This window comes from Calidris pugnax, unplaced genomic scaffold (genome assembly GCF_001431845.1).
Source record: "Calidris pugnax isolate Ruff unplaced genomic scaffold, ASM143184v1 scaffold20, whole genome shotgun sequence".
In the NCBI taxonomy this organism is placed as follows: Eukaryota; Metazoa; Chordata; class Aves; order Charadriiformes; family Scolopacidae; genus Calidris; species Calidris pugnax.
Window position 1 is genome coordinate 2,618,580 of NW_015094510.1, and position 13,703 is coordinate 2,632,282.

The 13,703-nt window shown below is 37.0% G+C and overlaps 1 protein-coding gene across 1 annotated transcript in view; it reads left to right on the forward strand.

Moving 5' to 3' along the window:
* The window catches only part of DACH1 (dachshund family transcription factor 1), a 248,232-nt gene extending 241,097 nt beyond the window's left edge, over nt 1–7,135 (forward strand). Inside the window, exon 12 of the mRNA XM_014965723.1 lies at nt 2,523–7,135. Within this exon, the coding sequence (XP_014821209.1) occupies nt 2,523–2,560 (38 nt within the window). The 3' untranslated portion in view covers nt 2,561–7,135. The remainder of the gene's footprint in view (nt 1–2,522) is intronic.
* Nucleotides 7,136–13,703: the final 6,568 nt, after the last annotated feature.

Genomic DNA, 13,703 nt, shown 5'->3' on the forward strand with positions numbered 1-13,703 from the left:
TTTGAGAAACAGGAATATTTATGCTTATTGTATCTATCTATCATAAATGTTTTTAAGTTATATAAACAAATGTCCTCTTACTTCATAAGGAAGGTGCTTTGTAAAGCTGCCCATTTCTATTACTGTTCATTGTCTGTGGATAAAGAATAAAGGATCTGATAGTGTCTTCCATTAAAAGTGAAAACCTCCTATTGACTTCACTGCCAGGTTGGGTCCTTAAGCAGTCTAAAATAGAGCTGACTTTTGAAAATGTACTGCTGTTCTCTGCAAATTGTTCATCTTTTGTTGACTGCTACAAAGATTCCGCTTCCTACAGCTGTATTTTTAATTGAGAATATGTTTTAATAAATATTTTATTTTAAAAGGTATATGGAGACCTAACATAGTAAAATAAAATACAAGTTACTGGCTGTGGGTTATCTTGATGTTTATGCACAGCACTCATTAGCAAGTACGCATTCAGGATAGCCAAAGTGCTGGTATATATGCAGAGTAATTCTCCTACAGAGGTAACTGGACAGCTTTAGTGCTGTAAATGTCTGTTGTGTTTATTCAATATGTTTGGGAGAATTATATGCAGCCATAGCCAGTAGTAGCTCTGGCTATCCTGTACTTGATGAAGGTTTTCTTTTGAGATGGTTTACCAGGTCTTCAGTTTCGCCAAGCTCCATTTCAGAGGTTCCTTCTTTCTCTCCTGAATTCCCATAAGCATTTCGGTTGCTTTTCATGCATCAAAGAAGAATAAGAAGTCTTTAAAGCCTTTCTCAATTTCTTCTTTATCTCTCTTCAGTGCACAAAGACTGTAAAGAGCCAAGAGAATGTGGAAAGGCTTCTGAGTGGAAGCACTCTGAGCGGTGGGAAAGTTATCATCTACTCTGCCAAAAAAAGCGAGGAATGTAAAAAAGTAGGGGAGAGAAGCAGGAAAATGTAAAGATAGGGGAGAAAGTAGCGGTAGAGGATACAAACCAGAGGCTTGCAAAAGAAAACTAGTGATGGAAAAAGAAAGCCAGAGGGACACCAGATAAGAATCACTGCGAGACAGTGAGCGATTCTACCATCTCTTCTTTGTCCCAGCAGTTCTGACAGAAAATAGACAATAAAAATTGGAAAGGGGTGTGCAGAAGGAATGAATTTTTACAGTTGCATGTGATACATGTGTCTGCTTTCAAGTTAAACTCTTATTTTTCTCAACAGTCACAGTAAGCTTGCAGAAGTGACGCCACGCATTTCAGTCTTAGTCAAGCATTTTGAAAATTTCGGTATTCATTTATATAGGTTTATCTCACACAATTGTTTTCTTGTGTATCTAATAAGGATTTTACAGACTGATTTGGAATAAAAAGATTAGACTAAGAAAACCAAAGCAGAAACAAAATCCTCTGAAATCTTATAAATATTTGCTGATTTCACTTAGACCAAAAGAAGGGTTTCATGCAAACTTCAAGAGCTGAGATAGTGCTTGTGCTTTCAGATGCATTATATTCTACAATATAAGTAATGTTTTGTAATTATGCACTGTGGAGGATTAATATGCTTCATAATGTGCTTTACTCACAAGGGAGCAATGCTTTCTATCCTACAGGACAGAAAAAATAAGAATGTGCCACTTTTCCTGTCTGTTTCCTGTTTAAAAAAATAAAAATCTTTGATTGCTGTGAGAACAGATGCGTATAAGATGTTCATGTCCCTAGTAAAGAAAAAATTAGTTTATATTTGTAAATTAGGTGAAAATACGTTATGGCAGAATGTTCTCTTCAAGTTTTTCTAAATCAACAGTTACTGGATAGGTGAGCTTATTGTTTCTCACGTTCCCTCTCCATCACACATATCTCACTTAAATATATGCTCCTCACTTGGGTGGAAAAAATGTTGAGAGAGACGTGCTTACATCTTTAACATAGTAATTGTTCAGTTAATCTCATTTATGGGAGAAGGAGGCTATACTTCACTGATACCGATTAAATATCCTATACTGGGTTCTATATAAATAGCTACAAATGTGCACAATGGTTACATTACATGGTATATTTAACAACATAGCTAAATCAGAAAGTATGAGCTATGCCTTTAGTGATGGGAGTACTAATGATTGCATGCAAGAAGATTTTTGTTCTGCAACCATGAAGGAAATAATTGCTCTTCAGCACTATTCAGTTAAGTTTGCATATCAGTAAAAACACATGCACAGAGGCTCCACCTACATTCCTAGTGCCCTAGCACTGATATGAGTGCAGCATATATTAAAGCTTTAGAAGATGTTACAGTATTCACAACTTGCAAAGTGCGTGTAATTTTTAATGGAGTTATTTTGACCACTGTCAAATGAAATTGCAATGGTGAAGTTCAAGATTTATCATGTTTTTGTTGTTTTTGTTTTTAAACATAAGGTACCTTAGGTAGCATTTTACAGATTTATGGGAGGACTACTTCTACTGAGGTTTTAAATTTTGTGGTTTTTTTCCTGTTTTCAATTCGTTGCAGATGTAAATATATAAAGCAAATGCTTCTTTTTTGTATTTTAGATGGAAGACTTTATTTGAAAACTACTGTCATGTATTAAATTTTTCCTGCTGAAGATACCTGTGCTACGGTAAAGAACTTTGCAGTAAGACATTGGCTCATAAGGAGTTCCGTGGAAACAAAGCGTTTTGAAGCCAACTTCCTCAACTTCATTTATCAATGTTCTTCAAAAATGTAAAGAATTCTGCAAGAGTGTCCTCCTTTGGTTATCTCCTGTGGCTCAACCTGGAGACCTAGAGAATGTTTGTAAATGTACAGTAGCACTCTTCTTACAGTGAAAATCTGCGTCTCTGCGCCGGACTATTGTATCCAAAATTACAGGCGGGTCAGAACAAGGCTGAGTATTCCCTTTTTCAAGGAATGCAGACTCTGTCCTCCTCTGATGATTCTATATTTGAGCACATCAAATGATCCTTCCAGCGGTGTCCAAGTACACTTACAGACTGTTAATATCATACTGAAACCAGCAAGACAGCTCAGAAGTGAACTTGTAGAGGGCATAAAAGGATTCTTATTAAAAAAAAAAAAAAAAGGAAAAAAAAAATGGTAAAAGAAAAAAAATAATTGATACATTCAGTTTTCAAACTATGATCGTGGGTTTTCTTCTAAAGACATTTTTTCCACATGCTTTCCAAGAGACCAACACATGTATGTTAGACTACATTAAGTGAGATGGAATTTTGTGTAAGTGAAAAGAAATGCTGAATGTAAACAAACTGTTTTACTGTTCACAAAGTCGCTTTTCCTAAAATAAAAAAATACAATAAAAAGAGTAATAATTTCTCATTGTAAACTGGCAGGGGTTTATGAAATAAAAGACTTTGCTTCTTATCAAACTGTTGGTCACTTGTACAGTATATAACACAAATCACACAAGGAAGGTATTATGTATGCAGTAGAAATCTAGAGTTTAGGAAATGAAAATTTTAGATAATATTGTTTTGTCACCCTGTTGGTCAGAAAGACACCTTTCTAGTTTTAACGCATGCAGGCATGTAAATATTTGTCCTGGAGTCACAGTATTACTGAATGAGATCTTAAGCATCTGGTAACAAGTCAGAATTCTGTATCAGCCACTTTTATTTGTATATTGAGCCCTGGTTAGTGCCCTGATTAGTGCACTTTTAAGAATGGACTGTGGCTGAGCAGCAAGTCAAAATGCCAGAAATATTTTTATATGTTAATGTCATATTACGTCAATGTTGCTAAAAAAAGAAAACCTAACAAACACTTGATGTATCAGTCCAATTCCACGTAGAACTGAGTGATACAGTTGAAGTCTATTGTCCCTCCCACCTTGTCTTAGGGATGGGTGGTTATGTGTTACTTTCACTGTCTTTATGAAAGCTACAATATGTGTTTTCACCTTTGTGCTGATAACTGGAAGTAAGCTGCAACACAGTGCTTATTACATTACTAAAAATTATGTTCTTTGCTTTGCGTACTTTTGGGTTACCCCTTTAAAGACTGATTTTGTGAATCAGTGCTATTACTGTAAGTTTTGTGATTATGCTTTCTTCATCTAATGTTTTATGCATATAAAATATTATTTATTACATGGAAACATATCAAAACCTTAAATGTCTAAGATGCCTAACTTAAAGCAAATATTTCTTTAAAAATAGTTCTGATTGGATATTAATATTATTTTGTCAAAAAAAAAATCTAATGTTTTGTAAACTCTAGCACTGAGCTTCTATAGTTTGTAGGTCTTCCTTGCAATACTGGTACACATTTATTTTGTGCGGTTCATATTTACTCCACCACAATCCTTTTTTAACAATAGAAAGTTGTATATACAAGTTCACATCACGGTATTTTTTTTTAAAGAAATATTGAGCAATATTTTTCATTAAATATTGTTACCTAATACTTTGTAGTGGTATTATTTCTAACCATGATTCTTTCATAATTTTCGTAGTTGCTTGAACACGTATGGGATTCTGTACTCCAGTTTTTTCATATGCAGTCTTTAAAGGGTTAACAGCTGTAAAGTTAGATGGACTTGTGGCAAGCTTTTGAATCATTCATATCTGAAAGAGAATTAAAAGCCTACAACTGAAATATGTAGTAGCATCTACCATTGCTCTGCTCCTTGCATAGAGTCACCTGTAAGTAGGTTTAGTAGTTTTACAGTATATACTTTCAAGACCTTTGGGAATGCCTCAGTGTTTGGCTTGGTACATAAATGGAAATGTTAAGGATTAAGGGGGAACCAATTTATAAGCTGGATGTTTAGAAAGAATCTTGCTAAAACCAGTGTAAATATTACAGACCATAAGATGTTACCGTAAGTTGAATTTTTTGCCCCTCTTTAGTTATACAGGTTTTGGGTTGGTATTTTGTTTTTGATTTGGATTTTTTTTTTGCATAGATTATGAAGAAAAGTTGTGCTCATGTTATTGTTTATATGCTTTTGTAATCTTAAAGATATTAATGTCTAGTTGTTCTATATTATAACCACATTTGCGCTCTATGCAAGCCCTTGGAACAGAACATACTCATCTTCATGTAGGACCTATGAAAATTGTCTATTTTTATCTATATATTTAAAGTTTTCTAAAAATGAAAAAAGGTTATTACGAATTTTGTTGTACAAAATCTGTACAAAAATCTGTTTTTACATCATAATGCAAGAATTGGAAATTTTTCTATGGTAGCCTAGTTATTTGAGCCTGGTTTCAATGTGAGAACCACGTTTACTGTTATTGTATTTAATTTTCTTTTCTTTTCAACAATCTGCTAATAAAACTGTCTGAAATCTCCCTGCGACTTTATTTACAGTTCATCTTTATTAAATTTTTCTGAAATGTATAACATCAGAGGAATATTTACTTTCTAATGGGAGGCATCTAAAAACAACATAAGTCAGCTCTTTGTAATGTGAGGAGAACAATGCTGAATGATTTTATTTAACATGCAACTGCTTCTATCTCTAATATGAATTACTGTGGTGAAAAACATCATAAAAGCACACTCTGTGGTTATTGTTTAACAAGCAGATTTTCCATATTTTTTTTTCTTGCCAGCTAAGCAAACTGCCCCCATCTACATGATTTATTTATGTACATTTCTCAGTTTATGAAGCTGTTATTTGTACCTTTTTCCTTTATATTGTGATATTCCCATGATTCTTATTTCACAATGCTTTGTGCTGAATAATGTAAAGTGGACACATTGATGGAACAAAATGTATTATTCCCCTAACTACAAAAATGCAGGCATAATCCAGTTGGTTTTGTCTCAAATCTCCTTCACTTGATAAAACATGTTTGGAAACTTTGTTATCCTAACATATTTTTTAACAAACAGCAAGTATTTAAACGGGCATTTGGAGAAAGGAATAGGTCTGGCTTACCATATCTTTAAGTGGTATTTTGAGGGGAAAAAAAAAAAAGCCTTTTTTTTTTTTCTTAAGGTAAAGGTGTTTATTTAAGAACCAATCAAGAAGTAAGATATTTTTGCTTACAGAAAATTCAAAAGTCAGAGATGTACGATGGATTTTGAGTATTCTCCCTTATTCCCCTGCCTTGCCTGGCCTTGCCACCTCTTCCCTTCCTTTCCAAACCATACCCTCATGAATGCTTCTGCTTTCATTAGGGAGCAAGCTTGTTTGGGAAAGCAGAAGACATTAGCTTTCTTGGAACAGCCCTTTTCATTATCCTGGCATGGCCTGGGGACTGCAAGTGTGAAGCTGACAGGCTTCCTGGGTTCCAGCAGGTTGTTGTTGCTGGCTAGTTGATTAGGATTTTGGCTACCTGGATATAGGGCAATCACAATCTCCCTCCATCTGCATTAAAATGCACTGCATATCTCCGTTAGTAAGCATCCCAGCTATGCCATAGCCAGCGCCCCTGCTTTAAGCTCTGGCACAGTTAAAGCAGGGAAGACGTAATCAAGGCCAGGCTGGATGGGGCTTTGAGCAACCTGGTCTAGTAGGAGGTGCCCCTGCCCATGGCAGGGGGATTGGAACTAGATGATCTTTAAGGTCCCTTCCAACCCAAACCATTCTGTAATTCTGATTCTATGAATCTCTCAGAGCAGCTTGCTCCCAAAACTGACAGTAACAGACTAGCAATCTACCCGGGTGTTTTTCAACAACCCAGGAAATAGTTTTTTTCAGCAGGAAGGAGCCTGCCATCACATGAGTTCTACCCTATCTCCATTAATACGTCATTGCTTTGTCTGTTCACAGTAGCTGGGATTTAACAGGGCTGAGGTTGGACGGGCCAATAGCGAGTCAGATGCTGGTACTCCTTGTTACAGTAAAAATAAGTTCTTCAAAGCTCAGGTCAGAATCAAGAAGAGGTCGCCCTAAACATATCTTGCCTATAATAGTAGTAGGTTATGGTCAGATCTGAAGAACCGCAGAGTCAGAAGCTAGACACCTAAAGTTTTAGGAAAATCCTTGAGGAACTGACAGAATGAACTGAGAAATATTTTTTTTTTCTATGGAAAGAGATTTATGGTTGGATTTTCACCTGAAAGATAAACCTCTTATTTGTTGAAGGTGCTATAAATTCTTGAAAATTGCTTAATTTGTTATTTGCTTACATGTTATTTGACACAAGACTGTGCAATAAACAAAGCCTGAGGCCAAGATTTTCAAGCGTGACTGCTGATTACAGGTACTTCCAGTTTTGTTGGCCAAACTTCAGACATTTTCGATGACTTTCATAAAATAAAATGTTCTAGCTCAAGGGTTCTGTGAAACTTACTCTTCAGTTGCTGCTGTCTATCTCATCCACATGATACTGAAGAATTTATTAGTGTGCCTTTGCTGAGCAGGAGCTTACCCTGATCAGTGACGATGTTTCTAAGACCATTTCAAGCAGAAGCGGCTTCTGTAAAAAGCTTCATTTTCAAAGGGAGAGAAAATAAAGACTTGCTGAAATTCAAGCTCTTAAAAGGAATCAAGGTAGAAATAAAAAAAAATATAGGCATTCAGAGTACTTGGAAGCTTTGCAAATGTTCACCCAAAGGTCAAAGACTGCTAAGCAATTTGGGAGAAATTGCACATAATCTGTGGATAAATATGATTTCTTCTGCCAAGTTATAGTAGTAATGGTTGTCATAGTCCAGTGATTTGGTTAATTGATCCTCTAAATTTGGATCATAAAGACAGAGCCAGATTCAACTTGCTGTGTAGAGCAAAAGCAAAAGAAGGAACAGATACCAAATGGAACAAAGGAAACTGGATATAAGGGGGGGGGATCAAAATGAGAGTGATGAAGCACTGGAACAGTCTTCTCAGAGAAGCTGTGGGATGTCCATCTCCAGAGATTTTCAAACCTGAGCTGAGCAAGGCCCTGAGAAACCTGATCTAACCTTGCCCAGTTTAAAAGAGGTTAGCCTAGTTGACCTTCAGAGGTCTCTTCCAACCTCGGAGTCTTATGGTTCTAGAACTACAAAACTTAGACATGTGATGCCCTTACAGGCATAACACTTTCCAGATTAGCAAGAAGCAAAATTTTATCCTATAAATAGCAGTTATCAGATCTAGAATAGAAATTGCTGGGATATATTTAAGGATTCACAGCTTTTTGATCTTCCATATCAGGAGGCCAGAAGAATGAGCTGCCCTAACAGCAAGATGTAAAAGATACAGAAAGTGAATACAGAGAGGATTTTAAAAGCACCTATTCTAGTACAGATATAGTTCATTTAAATAATAAGAATGGAAGCTGCCAATCAGTTCTCAGATGAATTTCTAGCAATAAATAAATAAATAAATGACAAAGTGCGCAAATAATCCTTCCAATAACAAAATCAACATCTTTTGGGCATAAAGAAAGTAAATGGATTTAGAGTGAACTTTCCCATTCATTTTTTATTGAGTACACTGGCCAGACAGTCTGAGGGAAAACTGGAAATGATGAGCTGGAACAGATACCCCTTTTAAAATACACTTCCTTTATTTTTTCAAATGGCTTTCTTGAAACTGGTTCATGCTGCAAGGCAACCAACTATTTTGTAATTCTATAGATTTTTCCCGCTCTGAGGTACAGAGGACTTTGAAACAATTAGGCTTGGCTTCTCTGTCAAGTGGGTGTTATCACAGGTTGGGAAGTTAAGGTATGGAAAAGTTAAACTTGACATTTTAAAACTGGAGAGACAAAAGGAGCATCTTTGAGCTTCACTATCTATGAAGTTGTATCATATTACATTTAGCTAGGAATCAGTGCTTAAGGACTTTGCAAGTTAAAAAATGATTTTGTTTTGGATTAGTGGATGAGTCACAAAATAGGGGGAAGAAAAGGAAAGCTGTTAGGAAGGCAGGCTAAGAGAATGATGCTGCAACAGAGTTTTGAATAAAACAGGGATGGTAGAAAAGAGATTTCAGCTGTCAAGGTGGAAGTAAATAGTGATGTGTCCTGGTTTGAGGTAAAACAGAACTAATTTTCTGTTCAGTAATTTTACTTTTTTAGCTGGGCCTCTTCTAACTAACTAAACTCTGAAATTAACAGCATATTTTTCAGAAACTGTCTGGTCTTACAGTGATAGGACCCGATTATACCAAAGAATGGTATGCAGAGAGGCCTTTGCCTTTACTTACTGCTGTAACAGCCAAGGTCAGGTAAATTTGTTATTTGCCCCGTTGGAGGGTCAGAAGTGGAAAAGCATAGAGGGGTCGCGCCTGCAGGGAGGAGCGGACAGGACAGGTGACCCAAAACTGCACACCAGGGTATCCCCTCCCATCCGCATCATGCTCAGTATAAAAGCTGAGGGATCAAAGGGTCAACTCTCTTCCTTCAATGGCCGACGTCCAAGGAGGACCCTGTCTGTTCATCTGCCTTTGATCCCGATCCGAGCGTTCCTGACTCCAGATCTGGAATCCAGCTCCTGTCCATCACTGAGTCCAGCCTGGGACTTTCGCCTGCACCTGCTGAAGATGCGATCGTCATCTGGGAGCTTGATACGGTTTTGTATATACTGCAGACTTTTGTTTACTTTTTTTCTAAACTCATAAATCTCTTATATCTCTTCCTCTCCTCTCCTTTTCTTAGAGGGGGGAGGGAGGGGCCATCTACCTGCACCTGCTGAAGATGCGATCGTCATCTGGGAGCTTGATACGGTTTTGTATATACTGCAGACTTTTGTTTACTTTTTTTCTAAACTCATAAATCTCTTATATCTCTTCCTCTCCTCTCCTTTTCTTAGAGGGGGGAGGGAGGGGCCATCTGTCATTCTGATTCGTCAATCTGGTCAAAACCACGACATGATGCAATAAGGAGAAGCTGGATTCTAAAGGAACTTATTTAGAAAGATCTGGTAAGATATAGATGCAGTAAACAAACTCATTTGGCAGGCTGCTGGGCAAGCAGACATTGTTTTCAATTCCATTCAGAAGCAACTAATAACCATTTGGCTTCTGTTCACTGTGTCCAAAGTGATGCTACAGAATCTGGCTTTTCAGTGATGGAATGATATATTGGAAACCAGAAATAAGTTTCCACATGGATCTCTTGAACAATCTGAACTCAATTTAACAATTGAAGAAGACAGAGATAAAGTATTACCTTCTTTGTGAGCTGATCAATAACAAGCACACCTCTGGGAAACAGATGCTAGTATTACCCTTTGAAACCATTTCAGTGTCGGAAGCTGAACAAGTTCCCAGGCCACCTTACACAGAACTTACAGAGGCAGTAAATAATAATAAGAAAAAGCTCTAATTCTCAGTTTCTTCCAGGTGAGATCTTATCCCATCAGCCTATTATCTCAAACCTCTACAGCACTGTAGGTGTATATACATGGCATCAGGTAAGAAGGTAAGATTCAAGTGGTGAATTAAGGATTGAAAACAAAATTCACTGTGAAAAGTGAAAGTAAGCTATAAACAAACATGGAGGAAAAAAGATAAATTAAAATGATTATAGTACAAAATTAGTGCATGGATTTCAGAATTCAAAATGCCTAAAAAAAAACTACAGCAGCCTCCACATGCTTAATTCAAACCCATAATAAATAATCTCCCTTTTTGAAGTATGTGAAGTTTGTGAAAAGTTTCCACAACTGCCCTGAAATCTCCTTGAGTGCTAATAATGATATTTCAGTTCCCCTTTGAAGCGCCTAGATGCCTAGCTCTGGCATAAGTTCCTCCTGGAAGCCAAAGCTGAACAATGTGATGCAGCATGCTCAGAAACTTCACCATATAACCCAGCAGAATCATTGAAAAGAAGGAAATAAGCAGCTGCTGGTCACAACTATTTCCACAGTTCCACAACCCAAGAGTCTAATACCCCCTGTACCCTACTACTGGGCTGAACAACGTGGTTTTGCTCTTGTGCTCTTTTTGCTCCCGTTCCTTTTAGCAATTCACGTCAGAAGTGGACAGCCCCGGGCATCCTGTAGATCCCATCTCTTAAAAGCACACTAGAGGTGTGTCTACATTAGCAACTTTACTTGCAGAAAGGAGGTTCTCTGTGGCATGAATTTGCCTTGCATCTGTGCTTGTGGTGTGCCCCCAAGCTCCTAAGGTAGTTTCTTTTCCTGGTGGAACATAGTCATGCAAAAGGATATAATCTAGATTTTGCCGCTTGCCCTCAGCAATTGGTCTTCTGTACAAGCCTAGGGGCGGCAACTGGTGGAAACTTCATTGCTGGTAATGTCATGGTGGGGTTGTGCAGTCCTAGAACTGCAGCAGACTGCATCACGTTATACTGTGGTCCTTCCCTCTTTGTGCCACAGTAATCATCAATGGAAGCACTCTCAATAACTGGAACTGCTGGCCTCTGGAATGATTGCCTCCAAAAGGTCAAATAAACCCTGCTGATGTTCAGGTTTGAGATGGAGCTGGTAAATCAGAGCTGGCAGGTGGGGCTTTGGCCCCACCTCAAAGGTGAGGCTTTTGAACAGGCAGTGAGAGGACTGAGGGTGACATCAAACAAAGTGGTCAATAACAGTATCAGGGACATTTTGCATTGCCATACTTCATCTTCTTATTATATACTATGTTTAAACTAATCAATAAAATATTTATTGATTCATAAGAGTTTTTCCTTTTTTTAACTGCCAGGTGCTACTTGAGTAGAGAAGGATCATGATAATAATGACTAGTGCTTTTACTTTTACTTTACTAAGCCACTATCAGCATACGTAAAGATTATATTTGGGACTCTGTGAAGAGTGTATTTTGTTGTGAGAACAATAGTAGGCACTTATGTTAGGACTCCTAATGACCCTGGACCCTCTTATTATACTTGCATTGGTAGATGAGTTGTACAATGCATTTTTCTAATAGTCTGTAGTTGTGTGTTATATTGAAGTTTAAGAATACTTCAGCCTTTTAACAAATGCTGCATATTCTTCTAAGTGGTGGTCATTAAAGAGAGTGCCACTATATCATTCCATTGTATTTAATTTGGGGCAGAAAGAGCAAACTATATTTTGAGCAAGGTTTATTCCTTTTTCAATTTAAGTAATTTCTTTTCTAATCTCAGCCGGCCAAGTTCAATTTAAATTATTGTGTGAATTGTTGGTGAGGTGCTTTTATTTGAATCAGCGAGCATTTGGCCACGGCAAATGAGCTTCTGGCAAACAAGAACATTAGTACCAGGGGACATCTTTGAATACTGCTGTTTGCTTTTGTGCACTGTGAAGAGTTTTCGGTGTTAAAAGTTTTATTTTTTTTAAAGACTGTTCCATTCAGCATAAAAGCCTTATTCTTTGATTTTCATCCCATTCTTTTATCACTGTATGTAGGGAATTAAGGGTAGCAGAAATGCAGGTAAAAATGGAAGTGTTCAGGTTCCACCAGTTCTTCTCTATTTTGCTCTTTTAAATTAATGGGACTCTTTCGATTTTTTTTTTGCTATGATTTCCAAAATACACGTTAAAAAATGTTATGTGGATTCTCATCTTTGATTAGGCTTTATCAGTGCAGTAACTAGGAGTTCTCAGTCTGCAGAGAGCTATAGCCATGTATCAAGTCACTCCCAAAAAGGAGCTGATAGGAACATGTCCATGCTTCTCTTTTCTGTAGGGCGTGATCCCCTTTAAATCCCAAGACCTGGGTAATGGTGTGCAAATTGAGAATACTGAATAGGAATCAAGCAGGTGGATTTTTTTTTAAGCAGTTGCCGATCTTTTCTGGCATTGAAGTGGTAAGAGGATTTAATAAACACATGGATACTTAGTTTGTCAAAGATGTGGTTTGGTATGTCCTGGGATTTTCAAACTGTGGATATCCCTTTAAAATTTCGGTAGGTGCTTGCGCTTTTGTAAAATCCCATTAAGTGCTTAGTTGCGTCCTACATCAGTTAGATACCTCCAGAAATCTGGCTTCTAGAGGTGAAAGAATCTTGGACAATGGGACTATTGTTAATCATTATTTCCAGTATAATGTAACAAATGTTCTAACCTTGAAAGGAGGCAGGGGAGTAAAATCCTAGGCCTGCCTCCTTATCCTTTTTCCTTCCAGGTTTTATTCTTTTACAGCTGTAGCAGTACAAAGCTGCTACAACTAAGAATATGAATCATCATTGCTATCGTCATTAACATAATGCCCATGTGTAGATTTATCTGCAGACTTTCAGTTTGATAAACTGTTGGCATGTAAATATTTCCTTGAAGAAATTCCAGTCCAGCTGCTTTTGTTTACAAATCTATCAATGGTTAACACCATAGAATGTATTTTGCCAGTATCTGAATTATAATTACAACTTGTTTAATTGTGAATTAATTATAAAAGAGGAAGACAAAACTAAATAATAAATATTTTGCAGATTTTGGAACCATGCCAGCTTTGCTTGCATTCATTTTGGAAATGTGAGGACTTACACTTGTCTCTATTCTACTATTCTTTGTTATTATTTATTTGTAAAGTTAATTGTGCAAGAGACTCTTTCAGAATAATTATTTCATTGTATTCATTTTGTCTTCAGAGGTTCTTCTGCTTATTCCTTGGTTTACTTCTTGACTTCTGCTTGATCATTCTATGGATTTAATTAGGAGTTGGTTTTGATGCACCAGTCACAGTAACATCTAAACTGACCTGAATACTGAGTATTTCCAGGTTTAAAAAAACTTTTTGAGATACAGGATCAAAGAAGCTCTGGAATTTAACTTGTGTTTGGCAGCAGGTTATTGGCTTTGCTTGTTGCTATTTTGACCAACGATGCAGAGAGACGTGCTTTGAATTTATTGAATTCTCAGTGGTTTGTATAATCGTTTGTTACAAC